Source organism: Ambystoma mexicanum, chromosome 12 (assembly GCF_040938575.1).
Source record: "Ambystoma mexicanum isolate Mex_15411 chromosome 12, UKY_AmexF1_1, whole genome shotgun sequence".
Lineage (NCBI taxonomy): Eukaryota > Metazoa > Chordata > Amphibia > Caudata > Ambystomatidae > Ambystoma > Ambystoma mexicanum.
In genome coordinates this window covers 1,005,298,330-1,005,314,812 of record NC_090936.1, presented here as the reverse complement: position 1 = coordinate 1,005,314,812, position 16,483 = coordinate 1,005,298,330, and the positions used below count along the sequence as shown (strand labels likewise).

The window sequence follows — 16,483 nt, the reverse complement described above, 5'->3', positions numbered from 1 at the left end:
AAATCAGAGCGTATCCACAGCTCGCTATGAAGTGGAGATCACTAAGAAGCCAGGCACAAGGCCCTGACCTGGAAAATCAGAGCGCAGCCACAGCTCGCTATGAAGTGAGATCAGTAAGAAGCCAGGCACAAGGCCCTGACCTGGAAAATCAAAGAGCAGCCACACACACACATGAAGTAGAGCCCAGAGAGCAGCCAAATGCAGGTTTGAGCTCAGTTCTGACAACAGCCACACTCATCCCTGACCTGGAAAATCAGTGCGCAGCCACAGCTCACTATGAAGTGGAGATCAGTAAAGCCAGGCACAAAACCCTGACCTGGAAAATCAGAGCGCAGCCACAGCTCGCTATGAAGTGGAGATAAGTAAAGCCATGCACAAGGCCCTGACCTGGAAAGTTAGAGCACCGCCACAGCTTGCTATGAAGTGAGATCAGTTAGAAGCCCCGGCACAAGGCCCTGACCTGGAAAATCAGAGCGCAGCCACAGCTCGCTATGAAGTGAGATCAGTAAGAAGCCCCGGCACAAGGCCCTGACCTGGAAAATCAGAGCGCAGCCACAGCTCACTATGAAGTGAGATCAGTAAGAAGCCCGGCACAAGTCCCTGACCTGGAAAATCAGAGCACAGCCACAGCTTGCTATGAAGTGGAGATCAGTAAAGCCAGGCACAAGACCCTGACCTGGAAAATCAGAGAGCAGCCACAGCTCGCTATGAAGTGAGATCAGTAAGAAGCCAGACACAAGACCCTGACCTGGAAAATCAGAGCGCAGCCACAGCTCGCTATGAAGTGGAGATCAGTAAAGCCAGGCACAAGACCCTGACCTGGAAAATCAGAGAGCAGCCACAAGCACACATGAAGTAGAGCCCAGAGAGGAGCCAAATACAGGTCTGAGCTCAGTTCTGACAACAGCCACACCCATTCATGACCTGGAAAATCAGAGTGCAGCCACAGCTAGCTATGAAATGAGATCAGTAATAAGCCAGGCACAAGGCCCTGACCTGGAAAATCAGAGAGCAGCTAAATCTTGCTATGAAGTGGAGATCAGTAAGAAGCTAGGCACAAGGCCCTGACCTGGAAAATCAGAGAGCAGCCACAAGCACACATGAAGTAGAGCCCAGAGAGCAGCCAAATGCAGGTCTGAGCTCAGTATTGACAACAGCCACATGCATCCCTGACCTGGAAAATCAGACCGCAGCCACAGCTCGCTATGAAGTGAGATCAGTAAGACGCCAGACACAAGGCCCTGTCCTCGAAAATCAGAGAGCAGCCAAAGCTCACTATGAAGTGAGATCAGTAAGAAGCCAGGCACAAGACCCTGACCTGGAAAATCAGAGAGCAGCCACAGCTCACTATGAAGTGAGATCCGTAAGAAGCCAGGCACTAGGCCCTGACATGGAAAATCAGAGAGCAGATAAAACTAGCTGTGGACTAAAGATCAGAAAGAAGTCAGGCATGCAGGTCTGACATGGACAAACGGATAGCATCAGAGATAAAAACAAAAGAACAAAAATGAGCCAAACTCAGGCCTTATAGGGCAATTAGAGAGCTGTCATGATAATTTTTGAGTTCGACATCACCAAGGAGTGATGTGAGCTGGAGACTAGAGAGCATTCACAGGCAGATATGAACTAGAGACCAGAGAACATTTACAGGCATAGAGTATCCATAGGTAGATTTGAGCTGGAGATCAGAGAGCAGTCACAAACAGATGTAAACTGGAAATGAGGGAGCAGTTGTGTGATCAGATCTGGAAATCAGGGAGCAGTCGCATGCAGATCAGAGTTTGAGAGAGGCGAGCAGCCATTTACAGGTCTAAACTGAGGAGTAGCTACAACCAGATCTAAACTGGAAATCTAAGCGCAGTGTCGTCTTGCTTCCAAGGCGAGCACATTGCCCCTAAGCTATCCTCCATGAAGGACGTTCCAATGCTCTTCGACACCGACCACCTAGAAACAGACCTGTGTACAGTACACGGGTATAAACGAACTGCATCCCCGCAGAAGCCAAGATATCTTGCGTTTTCCCTCACTTCTCACTAACCTAACCCACCCAGCTGTCTTTCAGATCTGCCAGACCCCTGAAGACCCTGCAAACTCCAGCAGTGCAGAGTGTACATCTCGATAACATGACCTAACATTTCATGCAAATAAAAGTTTATTTTCTCACAACCTCAGCAAATTTACAATCCTATACCAATGTTCACCAAATTTCACAAATCACACAATGCGAGCCACAACTACAAGTTTGGTGAACATTGGCGAAATATTTGAAAAGTTAGACGGCTGAGAAGGGTTTGCATTTCCTATACAAATTCCAAGGTGACCTTGACTGCATTGCCACTACTGACTGTAGCAGTGTAATGCAATGTATTACCCATGTAGATAGGAGACATTGGAGTCAGGCTGGCATAGACTAGGAGAGACAGTAACAATGGCGAAACACACGAGCAGGAACATAGAGGCACACGAGAACTCAGCAGGCCACAACAGGCAGCACCACAGTGCTGGAGAAGGCCCACAGCTGGTGGCAGGCACAGCACAGGCCAGCAGGCTGCAGGGGAGCCCATACTAACTTGCTTTGCGTGGTTTGGGCGGAGGCTGGGGCGGGGCTTTCTTGCCCTTGTCGGCTGGCGGGGTGCAGACGGCCTGAGGAATTATCTGAATAGGTGGGACACTGGAGGACGATGGCACAGGAAGAGCTACAAGGGGTGAGGAGAAACGAGAAGGAGACAGGGAGGGGTGAGGCAGGGAAAGCAGAGGGAAGCATTCTCGCAGCCATCCTTCTAAAGATGTATGCCAACCCTACACGCTGCCACACACACACACGTGTGCATTCACAGGGTAGCAGACAGCACACACTGCTATACGAAGGCACGTTCACGTTCGATCTCCTCACAAAAACTACACACAACCACATCCATAGATGTATACAAACAGGCCACATATAGTACATGTTAAAAACAAGCAATGGCAATAGTTTTGGCTTTTTTGTAGACATTGGGAAGGCATTTGCCAGGCACTGACCAGGGGGGTACTAACTGGCCTTTAATGGTTTCAGCTGCAAAATGGTGCAAATCCCTGGGTATATAATAGCAGTTCCTGTCAAATGCATATCTAATAGCAAGCCGAAACTGATGGCTTTGCCAATGCTTGTTTTTAACAGGACTTCAGTGAAGGACATGCATATCTAATCTATCAATATAATAAAAGGCCAGATGTACGTTTGTCCCTGTATGTTTGCCTGATGCAGTAGCTTCGTCTGTTGTCACCGCTAGAGCTGTTGGCTAAGATACATAGAGACAATCCCTATTCACATAGCTTTGCCAGTTGTCACAGCTAGAGGGAGCTGTTGCCTTAGGATATGTAGTGGGCCTACTGTGTCAATGAAAACCTGCACTTTGGCCCATGTACACAGGCTCTTACGCTAGTTGTTTATAAATGTATTGGCTGGGGGCATACCTGGTTAAGACATTTTTTTTACACCACTAGTGCTTTTCCAGCTCGAATTAAACCCTTAATGCCCAGAAGACTTCTTTGAAGAAACACTAGCATGCACTTTGAGTGCAAAGTTTGATGGTAAGACTTGAGAAAGCTAGCTCAAAGAGATCCCAGGAGGGTGTGTTTTGGGGCAGGGAGAGGACAGAAGTGGGTGGGAATGGCCATAGGATTTAGCATGGCCAAGGGCATTCAATAGGTGGGTAAATACCCAAACAGCACCTTCACGCATGCTGTCCCTCCTCATATGCCATCTTCTCGTAGCTGCACTCTAATACACTAGTTTTAGCTTATAGCTAGTGCTAAAGCGCCACCTTGTAGCAAAATCTAATAACAAACATGACCAAAACCAAAGGTTTGAGTTTTTGTATGGCAACAACATCTTCTGTGTTTCTCTGTGTTGCTCTTACTCCATTTGCTCGCTCTTGCCATCATATGCCCAGGTACTATCCTAATTTACCAAGTTTTGCCAAGATTGCACAGTTGTTCACACCATGTGACGGGTCCTGCAAACATGTATAGGAAATTACCACCTTAAGTCTATGGAATCATTTGCCAGGTACTACCATCATAAACTTAGGTACTACTATTGCTATCAGACGTGCAGGTACTCCTGTCACCTGCTAGGTACTGATGTCATATGGCAGGTACCCACACGATGTGCCAGTTATTGCCATCATATGCCCTTGTATGCCATTTCCAGGTGTTTCCCCATCTTTTGAAAAGACATTTGGTTGTGTTGGGTTTTTTATGCCAAAAAAAGATTGTGCTGTAATTCCTTATCTTGCAAAAATACCCAGTGACCCCAAACGAAAGTGGCCAGGGGAGGAAGGAGTAACAGAGCGTTCACTAGTGAAGTAACCGGCCTGTGTGGATGCTGGCAAGGCCAGTCCATCTTTATGAACAGGGCGCCTGCTATCTTAAGTAAGATGCTGAGAGATGGTCACTGTGTGTGTCTATCGCAAATGGACACCTAGAATAACTGCCACATGCAGAGTCAATCAACACCCATACGTGTAGAGAGTACACATCACACACAAAAGGTTACTGAGGGCACATACATCCACAGTGGCACTGAAATAAACACACAGGCAAAAAAGCAAACATACATGTGCACGCTCAGCATCAAGGAATTTACACAGATCTACACAGGCACACAGATAGCCACATCCATGCCTTAGCACACCTCGGGCACCATGGCATACACATACTCAGTGCTGCACCATTAGTTACACAATGTGCGTTAAGTGAATGTGAAAAGGAAAAAGGAATTCGCTTATGTTTGGTTCGTTTCAGCAAGATCTACTAGTTCTGCAGGTCCCACTGCAAACTGCAGAATCTGGATCGATCTGCGTCTCTTCAGATGTCTCTGACTACGACTCCCATGATCCCTCACCATTGACTGCGCTGGCTAGGGCTGATGTGAGTTATAGACCTAAACAATGGTGGCACAGCCCTGCAATACAGAATCTCCTCACTCCAGCTGTATCAGGATATTACCGTAACATGGGAGTGGAACCTTCTGGTGCCTTTCTAGAGGGCGGCACCCATCACATGATGTACGGTAAGTGAGTTGGGAGAGAGAAGTGGTGAGACAGAGGAGGAATAATGCGGATAGAGGTAAGGGAATAGAGTGAGAGAGAGAGAGAGAAGTTAGAATTTAATACAATAGAATCAATGAGGAGAGAGAGGAAAGTCTGGCAGAGGTGTTCATGTGTCTGGTAAAGCAATGGGAGGCACGCCTGGAAGAAGCTGGCCTTCATTACCTTCTGAGACATTGACGGTGAAGGGGCTCTTGGGAATCTGGGCCCCGGCGAAGGTGACGTAGACCATGTGGGGTCCCTCCAGCACTGGTCGGTAGGTGCAGCGGTAGATGCTGTCCCCTTTGTCCTCAAGAATCACTTCCACGGTGTCTCTGCGACCTTGGGGGTCCACAATCACGACACCCACGTCGCCCGTACCTGCACCTGGGAGACAAGAAATCATGCACAAGGGGTGAAGCATAGCAGGTGTGAGTCGTAAGGTATATTTTACACTCCACCGTGTAGGTGATCTCAATTTAAATGCGCTGTCTTCAGGAGCTAGTGAGGCTCCCTCACTAGTACACCTGCCTCACAGTCTGCTGGAGAGAATATGTGCAGACCCTGGTGTAGCAGCGCCAGCTAGTGGTCAGACAGAATATGGCTTCTGGCACAGAAAAATCACACAGTGGTGGTGCAGTATCACGCAATATGATAATGATAATGATGCGCTATTTATATAGCGCCTTAATCCAAAGCGCTTTACAGAGCACATATTTACATACAATATCACCCAACCGAAATTGGTACTCATTTATCGACCTCGGAAGGATGAAAGGCTGAGTTGGCGTTGCCGGGATTTGAACCTGCGACCTGGTGGTGCAGAATCCACTCCAAGTGGCCAGTTATTGTAAGATATTTTCTGACAGACAAGGCAATACTGACACCGGGTGGCCATTAAAGGTACACAATGAAAAAATCCGGCACCGTGGACATCGGCTCTATGTGATTTTCCAGCTTTTTGAAGCCCGCACATAAAAAAGAACGATTTAACTCTGTCGATTTTGTGCGGCCCTCAAAAAGCCGAAATAACACGTCTGAGGGGTTTCACAACTCCGGCCTCCCAGGCAAGCCATTCGCCTAGCTGCCTGCACTCCCTGCCCCTCTCCCGCTGATGGATTTTCTTCTTATTCTGGGGTTTCACCCCGCTCCTTTCTTCCTTGCTCCCTGCACCCCACTGTCTCCTTTCCCCCTAAGCATTCCCGCTCAATCTGCAACACATACGCACAGTTCCATTTCCTGCCCCTCACCATCCCGATCGCAAACCTTATCCCTTTTTACACACACGCACCTGGGACTACCGCCACTCCTCTTCTGGATCCCACCGTGCCTGTCAGCCCCTGCGTGACCTCGTTTACGTCACACGGGATAACAGCTCGATTCGAAAGACCGCTCCGAGCGGTCTCCGAGCGGTGTTTCTAAATCGGTCATTTTAAAAATCGATTTAAATGAATCGATGTATGCACTTAGTTCCGTGGCATCTAGTGGCAAGTGGAGGCCTAGCCGTTGTAGGCTGCAGCCCACCTTACAAGGTCACTGGGGTGCCTGTGGCTGCAGGGAGACGTGGCCTGCCCGGTGGCAGCCACTGCATGGTGTTGTCTCAGGAGGAGGCAGGTGCTCCTGCAGCAGGGACAGCAAGTGGCCTGTGAAGGAGCATGCCTGGCTAACGTCCTCTAGGGGGCAACAGGCACCTTCCAACAAAGCGGGCCACTGTGGCTTTCATCCCTGCATTGAGAATCGGGTTCGCTGGGGGCCCGAAGCTGACTGATGAAGAATGCACTCTCTGCACTGACATGTCGAATACATTGGCACACGTGTTAGAACAGTCTCAAAAATCAAGGCCCCTGTGAAGGTATAATAGCCCAACATAGTGAAGTGTGCCCTGATTTCAGGGGCCAGGTTCAGACTGCCACTTTAGACTGGTAAATCAAGCTGTGGGTACATATTAGAAACCTCCTCTGCTGAGTAGCATCTTCCTCACCTGCAGTGTAGATATCGAAGTAGGTGGGCTTGTTAGCCACATTGCCAATGGGCTCCAGGCCCGGTCCGCGCGCCGTAACCTTGTTGGCATCACCAAGGCCCATGGACACGTTGACATTAAAGGGGCTCTTATCGATGTCTTGGCCAGCAAACAGCACTGTGACCTACAAGGCAAAGAGAGATGAAAGGCCCCACCTGGCTGGTCTTAAGTTCAACACCCGGGGCAGTGACCCGCATGGGCCAGGGCTGGGGATGAGCATCGAGTGGCGCCGGGAAACTCCACATGGTTATTGGTCAAAGTTTAGACTCAAAAGGGTCAAATGACAAAAGGGTCGAGTCAATTCGACTGAAAAAAAGGGTCGAATTTTATTTTATTTTTGTAAATTCTTTTTTTTGGCGGGGATCCCCACCCCAAACACCCGTTTTTGGTGTAAAAACACCTTTTTTTACCTATCCTAAAGGCAAAAAAAATATATACATGATATTAAAAAAATAGCATGTGCAGAACCGTTCCCCGGTGCAGGGCTTAGCATGTGCAGAACCATTCCCAGGGACGGGGCTTAGCATGTGCAGAACCATTCCCCGGGACGTGGCTTAGCATGTGCAGAATCGTTCCCTGGGGCAGGGCTTAGCATGTGTAGAACCGTTTCCCCGGGACAGGGCTTAGCATGTGCAGAGCCACTCCCTTAGGCAGGGCTTAGCATGTGCAGAACCGTTCCCCAGGGTATGGCTTAGCCTGTGCAGATCCGCTTCCTGAGGAAGGGCTTAGCATGTGCAGAACCATTCCTTGGGGCAGGGCTTAGCATGTGCAGAACTGTCCCTTGGATAAGGGTTTAGCATGTGCGGTATTGTACCCCTGGGGCAGGGCTTAGCATGTGCTGATCCACTCCCTGAGGGAGGGCTTAGCATGTGAGCAATTGTCCCCTGGGGTAGGGCTTAGTATGTGCAGAACCATCCCCCAGGGCAGGGCTTACCATGTGCATAACCGTCCTCTGGGCAAGGGCTTAGCATGTTCAGAACTGTTCCCCGGGGCAGGGCTTAGCCTGTGCAGATCCGTTTACTGAGGCAGGGCTTAGTATGTGCGGACTCACCCCCCCGGGTCTGGGCTGAGCATGTACTGAACCGTCTCCCGGGACAGGGCTTAGCATGTGCGGAACAGTCTCCCGCTGCAGGGTATAGTATGTGCTGAACCATCCCCCAGGGCAGGGCTTGGCATGTGCTGAACCGTCTCCCAGGGCAGGGCTTAGTATGTGATGAACCGTCTCCCAGGGCAGGGCTTAGCATGTGCTGAACCGTCTCCCAGGGCAGGGCTTAGTATGTGATGAACCGTCTCCCAGGGCAGGGCTTAGTATGTGCTGAACCATCTCCCAGGGCAGGGCTTAGCATTTGCTGAACCGTCTCCCAGGGCAGGGCTTAGCATGTGCTGAAACGTCTCCCAGGGCAGGGCTTAGCATGTGCTGAACCGTCTCCCAGGGCAGGGCTTAGTATGTGCTGAACCATCTCCCAGGGCAGGGCTTAGCATTTGCTGAACCGTCTCCCAGGGCAGGGCTTAGCATGTGCTGAACCATCCCCCAGGGCAGGGCTTGGCATGTGCTGAACCGTCTCCCAGGGCAGGGCTTAGTATGTGATGAACCGTCTCCCAGGGCAGGGCTTAGCATGTGCTGAACCGTCTCCCAGGGCAGGGCTTAGTATGTGATGAACCATCTCCCAGGGCAGGGCTTAGTATGTGCTGAACCGTCTCCCAGGGCAGGGCTTAGCATGTGCTGAACCGTCTCCCAGGGCATGGCTTAGCATGTGCTGAACCATCTCCCAGGGCAGGGCTTAGCATGTGATGAGGCATGGCTTGTGGCAAGGCTTAGCGTGTGCAAACGTGTTGTGTCATGCTATATCTAGAGTTTAGGATTGCGAGGATCTGAAGTCAGATATTGGAGGATGAAGCAGCGGATCATGAAGCAGCAGGTGCCTCTTCTTGCCCTTACCTTGTGAAGTCCAGCCACTTTGGGCACATACGTCACGGCATAGGTCCTGTTCTTATCATTGTTGGGAACCACCTTGGCCTGGCGAGAGAAGGAAAAAGCTGAAGAAGGAGCGATAGATCCCCAGTCACTCTCGTTATCCATGGCATTTGCAGGTGCAGATGGAGAAGGTCACCCCTGATCCCACTGACCCCACACACCTTAAGACTAGATACATTTCAACTCAGTTTAAATGGCTGCAGCCACTGGTGCCATACACTGAAATTAGGAAACAAGTGACTACCCCATTAATGGTATAGCACAATTAAAGGGAGCCTCATGGTTTCCCCATGAGTGCCACCATACGCTGAAATTGAGTGTAATTGATTCCCTTATTAAGGAGCCTATTCACCGCCATTGAATGTCTGCGATTCCCCTGAAATGGAGCCTCACTGATTCCCTTATTTCCACAGATCCTTTTACTAGTGGCACCATACGCTGAAGTTGAGTGTCGTTGACTTCAACTGAAATCTCATTGATTTCCTTTGAGGCTGAGCCCACATATAAATCAGAAGGTTTCACAAAAAGCCCAGTTTTGCTGGGAAAGGGTTAATTAGATCACATGCTCACCACAGAACATCTGGTAGAACCATAGTAGTGGCATGTCAATTGGGCAATGTGAGTCTTGTCCGACATATCACTAACTCTGACATGGCCCGTGCATACTGTGCTGGAGAGTGCCCGTTACTCTATATGCCAGCCTGCTTCTGCTAAAGTGGTTGCTTCTTCTGAGAGAGCTTGCAGAGGGTGGTCCCAACCATCACTTAGCTTAGCATGTGATGGCAGTAGCCATCCCAAACTATGCGTAGGCACTGTCTAATGGGGTCATGCCCAGATTTCCTGGAATAATGAGCAGTATTGCACGGCGCAAATTGAGCCCGGGTGGTTACATCATAGATGTTTCTATCATCCTACCCAACTGTACTAATGTTAATAACCAGGGATCGATTAAAGGCCCTGTCGAGATTCTGACCTGCAAATTGCACACAAATCTCTGCAGCAAGAACACAGCACACTCTGCTATCTACCAAGAGGGAAGGATCGGAAAGCATCGGCTAAAGGTCAACAATTGTGAAGCCACTTCTTAAGGGAGAACCAACAGCGGCTACCGTACCTCTTCTGTGTGTCCCTCTGGGTCCTCGATGAACACCAGCACTTCTCCCAGGCCAGCCAAAATGGTCTCCACTGTGAAATGCGCTGGCTTGAGAACTACGTTCCCATGGGGCTCGATACCTGTGGCAAGGAAGGCAACATAGAGAAGGTTTACATCATGGACGGACAGGGTGAACCTATTCCTACCAACACCCTACGGTTAAGGAAGACTCTCCTATTAACCACTGTTCTAAGATAATTTGCAAGCTTGAGTGATCCATACGAACACAAGGCTATCTTTCAGTGGTTCCCATCATTGGCTCTACAGTAATGCAACCTGCTGCAACTCCAAGAGACCACAAATTTCCACCAGCGCCCAAGTATTTCCCATAGAGGATCTACAGAAACAATATGTGCTATATTAATATTAGTGCAAATTAAGATCAAAGAACTATGAAGTCAGACAACCACATTAAACCATTAGCTATGGACGTCTACCCACTCCATGTAAAAGTATAATCATAAGAATATTCGGTGACAGCGGCATCAAATTACATTTGTGGAATTGAGATCACGGCCCTTTAAAGCCAAGGCATTGCCAATACAATTTGCTGCTGAGTATGATCATCTCTGTAATATGGTCCAGTTACGTAGTCCCTTCCTATTGGACATGTCCAACCGTGTGTTTATATATTAGGTGCATTAATCAAGTTTCATGTGCATTATAGAAGTAGTTGACTGTTGATTGGCTAGCTACGATGGCATCAATTAACCACCAGGATCTCCTGTTACTTATATAGGTTTGACGTGCACCGCTTCCATCTTTTCCCCTAAACTCCCCATCTGCCCGGGACACCCACCTGGTCCGTATGCTTTGGCTTTCTTGGGGTGAAGCTGCTTGGATCTCAGGGGAGCTCCAGGCTTCAGCTTGGCTTTAGGAAACTGTGACAGGTATGTCATGACGGAGTGCTCGTCAACGTTGGGATCCACTATTTCCTCCGGGGCAATGACCTGTAACACAACAAAAGAGGGTGAAAACATAAGAGAAGAATTGGTGATAAGCACACAAGGCTTCTCCCACACAAAGCACGAGAGCTTACAAGGCCTCTCATGGACTAGTCAACAAAGTGAACATGGCATCTCTGACGCAACGCAATAGAACACACAAGGCCTCCCATAGACAAGTCAACAAAGCGACAGGGCATCTGCCATAAAAGGCAATAGAGCACTCAAGGCATCTCATAGACAAGTCAACAGAGCAGACACGACATCTCCTGCACAAGGCAAGAGAGCACACAAGGCATCTCATGGACAAGTCAACAAAGTGACCATGGCATCTCTCACACAACGCAATAGAGCACACAAGGCCTCTCGTAGACAAGTCAACAGAGCAGAAGTGACAACTTCTGCACAAGGCAAGAGAGCACTCAAGGCATCTCATAGACAAGTCAACAAAGTAGACAGGGCATCCCCTGCACAAGGCAAGAAAGCACACAAGGCCTCTCATAGACAAGTCAACAAAGCGGACAGGGCATCTCCTATAAAAGGCAATAGATCACACAAGGCATCTCCCACACAAAGCACGAGAGCTTACAAGGCCTCTCATGGACAAGGCAACAAAGTGACCATGGCATCTCTCACACAACGCAATAGAGCACACAAGGCCTCTCATAGACAAGTCAACAGAGCAGACGTGACATCTCCTGCACAAGGCAAGAGAGCACTCAAGGCATCTCATAGACAAGTCAACAAAGCAAACAGGGCACCTCCCATAAAAGGCAATAGAGCACACAAGGCATCTCCTAGACAAGGCAACAAAGCGGACAGGGCATCTTCTGCACAAGGCAATAGAGCACACAAGGCATCTCAAAGACAAGTCAACAAATCGAATAGGGCATCTCCCATAAAAAGGCAATAGAGCACTCAAGGCATCTCCTAGGCAAGGCAACAAAGCGGAAAGACCATTTCCTGCATAAGGCAATAGAGCACACAAGGCATCTCCTAGACAAGGCAACAAAGCGGACAGGGCATCTCCTGCACAAGGCAATAGAGCACACAAGGCATCTCCTAGACAAGGCAACAAAGCGGACAGGGCATCTCGTGCACAAGGCAATAGAGCACACAAGGCCTCTCATAGACAAGTCAACGAAGCGGACAGAGCATCTCCTGCACAAGGCAAGAGAGCACACAAGGCTTCTCATAGACAAGTCAACAAAGGGAACAAGACATCTCCCAAACAAGGCTACAGCACACAGAGGTCTACTGCTCTGTCCCATTCCCTTCCCTCATTTTCTTGGAAACATGCATCCACGGAGGTTGGTGGTCCCAATAGCATGGAGGAAGGGGTGCTATGGACTAGGAGTACAGTAGTCACTATGGTGAGCAATTTGTAGCAGCTCCTACACAAGGAAACCGAGCACACTTAACATCACCCACACAAGGCAGCACCACACAGCAGTCTAATCCTACGTCCCACCCCCCTTCCTACGTACTCTCGGAACCGGACGTGGTTCCAAGAGTATGGAGCATTGGGGTTTATGAACGTTGAGTTCAGTCGTCATTATGATGAGTAACGGTTAATAGCTCTTGTTCAAGGCAATGGAGTACACAAGTCATCTCCTACGCAAAGCAGCAGAGCACACAAGGCATTTCCTGCACAAGACAAAAGAGCGCACACAGCATCCCCCATTTAAGAGAACAGAGCACACAAATAATCTTCTGCACAAGGCACATGAGCACACCCGGCATCTCCCACATTAGGCAACAGAGCTTACAAGTCATGCTCTGCACAGAGCAAAAGAGCGCACAAGGTATTTCCTACACAAGGTAACAAAAACAAGGCAAGGGAGAATGTTAGCGTCTCTTTCCATTCAACAGAGCGGATCTATGGCCTTTGGTCGAGCACTGGAACTCGGAAGTGGGCTATCTTCTGTCAGCCTATATAGGTGTAACATAATTACTTGATGGAGATACAGCTACTTTTAGAAGCAGGCCCTGGGACCCGGAGATGGGGGTGGGTGGGCTGAACTGAGGGTTCCATGCCACTGTCTTGGGGAGGGCAGGTGAGGACAGCATTTGGAGCTGAATGCTTGGTTCGTGGTTTGGACACCAGCATTTTGGAGCTTGTTTTGGCCAGAGGGTCCAGCCACAATACAGAACAGGGACAATACTCCGTGCCCCATTGAATGAGATGTGGTCAGATGTGGCCTAGTTCATGGTGTACTTCCAAAGGTGCTTGAAAATTTGGATCCAGCGAAGAGAGGTGCCGCGGTATGTGGGTGCTGGATCATGGCTGTATTCTGAAGCTATATATCTGTATACTGTGATACTGGGTCACACAGCTTATTAAAGAGGGAGTCGCTGCTTTAATGCATCCTTTTTGTTCAACTTAATAGGGTTCAAGGAGCAATGACTTCTTAAGGAGACGGTGGGAAGACCCTTCAATTTCCTTCCTGTCTTAGGTGTGCACATTTGATTTCTACCTATGGCAGAGTTCAATGAGAGGTCATGCCCCCACAGAATCCAATTCTACAGTGAAGCAATTATCTAATACTTTAAATTAGAATCTTTTTATATTATATATTATAATTGTTATGTTACATTTCTCACACCAAACTGCTTGTACTACTTTTGACTGGAAGTGAATTATTTAACAAATAATTATTGTATTACTTCTTAATTAGTAGTACACTTGTTTTGTCATTCATGCTTGCTTACATACATAAAGTAGCCCCCGTAATATGAAGTGAGGGTTTGTCAGAATGTGCACTCATACCTATTATGTCCTTCATGCTTACTTACATACCTGAGGTAGACCCCCATACCATCAGGCGAGAATTTGCCAGAATGTGCACTCATAATTATTTTGTCATTCATGCTGGCTTACATACCTGAGGTAGCCCCCCGTACCATGAGGCGAGGATTTGCCAGAATGTGCACTCATACTTATTTTGTCATTCATGCTTGCCTAGATACCTGAAATATCCCCCGTACCATGAGGCGCGGATTTTCCAGAATGTGTACTCATACTTATTTTGTCATTCATGTTTGCGTACATACCTGAGGTAGCCCCCATACCATGAGGCGAGGATTTGCCAGAATGTGCACTCATACTTATTTTGTCATTCATGCTTGCCTACATACCTGAAGTAGCCCAGCGTATCACAAGGCAAGGCTTTACCACAGTGTGTTTTTATGATATACCCTTATGTTTGTAACCCTTTGCGTGGTCTCTCACCTGGTGGACCATGCTATTGCACTTTCTGTAACTAGCACCTAAATGCCCCAAGGCTAAAGTACGCTGCTATAAATGTTAAAATAAAATAAATAAATTAAATTAATTATCAAGCCTGTTTTTTTTAAAACACAAATTATATTTCATTTCTATTCATTTGTTGAAAATGTGAAGTGCTTCACCACGAAACACTATACAAATGGCATAGTGATGGCTGGGGCAGTCCCATTGCTTGGTGCTGTGCAGGTGTTTAGGAAGCAACCGGCTGGTGCAGGGGATGCACCTGGAAGCGGCAAATGGGGACATCCCAAGACATACTCCCGCAATGACGTTATTTGCAGGTATGCACAGTTATGCAACCCAGTGGTGAGGGTATCCGGGGGTCATATATCGGCCTTATTAGAAATCTGGTGGTATCCCACCTGTAAATCCAGCAGGACCCCACCAGACGGTATTACTGTTACCGGCTCTTGGTCTGACGGAATTACCGGCAGTTGCCAAGTGCTGGCAACTACTGGAATTCCCCATTTCATGGCGTCCCATAGGATTCCATAGGGGGAATTGCCGGTATCACCGGCACCAGAACACTGTTGCCGGTAATAACAGTATTGTTTGGTGGTGGGGTGTCAGAAATACCGGCAGCTCTGAGCTGCAGGTGAATCCGGTCACCCCACCACCAAATGTGTATTTTGCCGGTGCAGTTATGTGCTGAGAAAAGGTATTACCGGCACGTTAATAAAGCACCGGCAAACATGTAATGAGGTAGGAGGGTGTGGGGGGGGTGAAGGTGGTTCTTAAGAGTGATCTTAAATACAGTCACTGTTGGAATGTATTTATTATGAAGTGTATCGGGAGTAGTGAGGGGGAGCCAGGAGGGCGAAGGAGCAAAAGTAGCAGAAAGCACAGGGTGGACGAGGGAGAGTTAGACCGAAGAGTGCATGGGAGTATGGAGTGGGGGAGGGGGAAGTAGTGGGAGCCAGATTTACTCAGGTGGGGGAGGAAATACCTCAAGGATGGATTTACATACAGGAAGAAGTGATTTGAATAGGGAGGGATTTTAAACAGATGGTCACCCCATGTGATGACGATGTGCGCAGCTAGGAGAGGATCGTGTGGTGAGAGCCGCAAAGGAGTAGGGCTATGTGTGCCACTAGAAGGCTACGGTAGTAATCCAGCCTGCTAGGGACCAGGGTGAATTTACAGAGGTTTAGGGGTTTAATCCCTGCATTTGCAGAAATTGATGGGAATGAGTGCTCAGTTTCTAGAGAAGTCCAAGATTTTGAGCCCTGGGGGGGAAGGGGGAAGGAGGTCAGGAGGAGAAGATGTAAGAGAGGGAATAAGAGGTGTGTCACTGGAGGCCAGGAGAAACATATGATATGACAATCCAAAGGAAGAGCTGAGGTTGATGAGAGAGGAAGTGTGAAGAGCGGTGAACCAAAGACACACTGCCTAACCCTCTTACAAACATTTGTAAACTCTAGTGTTGCTATCCCCATTTTTAAACCCCAAATAACGTGTAGCCCTTCTTAATCAGCAATACCACCTATGCACATATTTCCAAAACAGGTGCACCACGTTTCAAATATTACAGTTATTTTTAAACTCCTAATAACTTAGGAATCTTTTAAATAATCATATTTCAGAGTTCTCTATGGTCTCTATATACCCTACCTGTCCGGCCAACTACCACCCTTTCTCTATCACCCCCTTCCATGGGAAACTGCTGGAGAAGCTGGCATTGCCCCAACTTACCTCACACACTGAACTTGGTGGTCTCCACAACCATCAATCTGGATTCCGAGCATTCAGAGGCCTGGAAACTGCTCCTCTGAACACCTGTGAAGAACTGCTCCCTTCTCTGCAATCTAACTGTCCAGCTGTCCTCATCCTACCCAATCCCTCCTCTGCCTTCCATGCGATTAACCATTCCATCCTGATAAAAAAGGCTCCATGATACCCCTGGTATCTCAGAGGGAGCACTGGATGGGGTTACCTCCTTCCTAACTGACTTTTCATCCCAAGTCATTTTGGTCACCTTCTCCTCACCTACTTAGTTCTCCACCTGTGGTGTACCCCAGGGCTCAAACCCC

At 48.4% G+C, this 16,483-nt stretch overlaps 1 protein-coding gene across 6 annotated transcripts in view; it reads right to left on the bottom strand.

Annotated features, from left to right (window-relative positions):
* FLNC (filamin C) overlaps nt 1-16,483 on the bottom strand; it is a 253,022-nt gene that overhangs the window by 132,199 nt on the left and 104,340 nt on the right. For 4 of the 6 annotated variants that reach the window (XM_069629538.1, XM_069629534.1, XM_069629535.1 and 1 more), the window contains exons 4-9: nt 11,020-11,170; nt 10,182-10,300; nt 9,032-9,109; nt 7,054-7,216; nt 5,259-5,459; nt 2,571-2,696 (exon numbers count right to left, since the gene is read on the bottom strand). In XM_069629538.1, the coding sequence (XP_069485639.1) occupies nt 2,571-2,696; nt 5,259-5,459; nt 7,054-7,216; nt 9,032-9,109; nt 10,182-10,300; nt 11,020-11,170 (838 nt within the window). The remainder of the gene's footprint in view (nt 1-2,570; nt 2,697-5,258; nt 5,460-7,053; nt 7,217-9,031; nt 9,110-10,181; nt 10,301-11,019; nt 11,171-16,483) is intronic. The other 2 variants (XM_069629536.1, XM_069629537.1) reach the window with 1 other exon arrangement.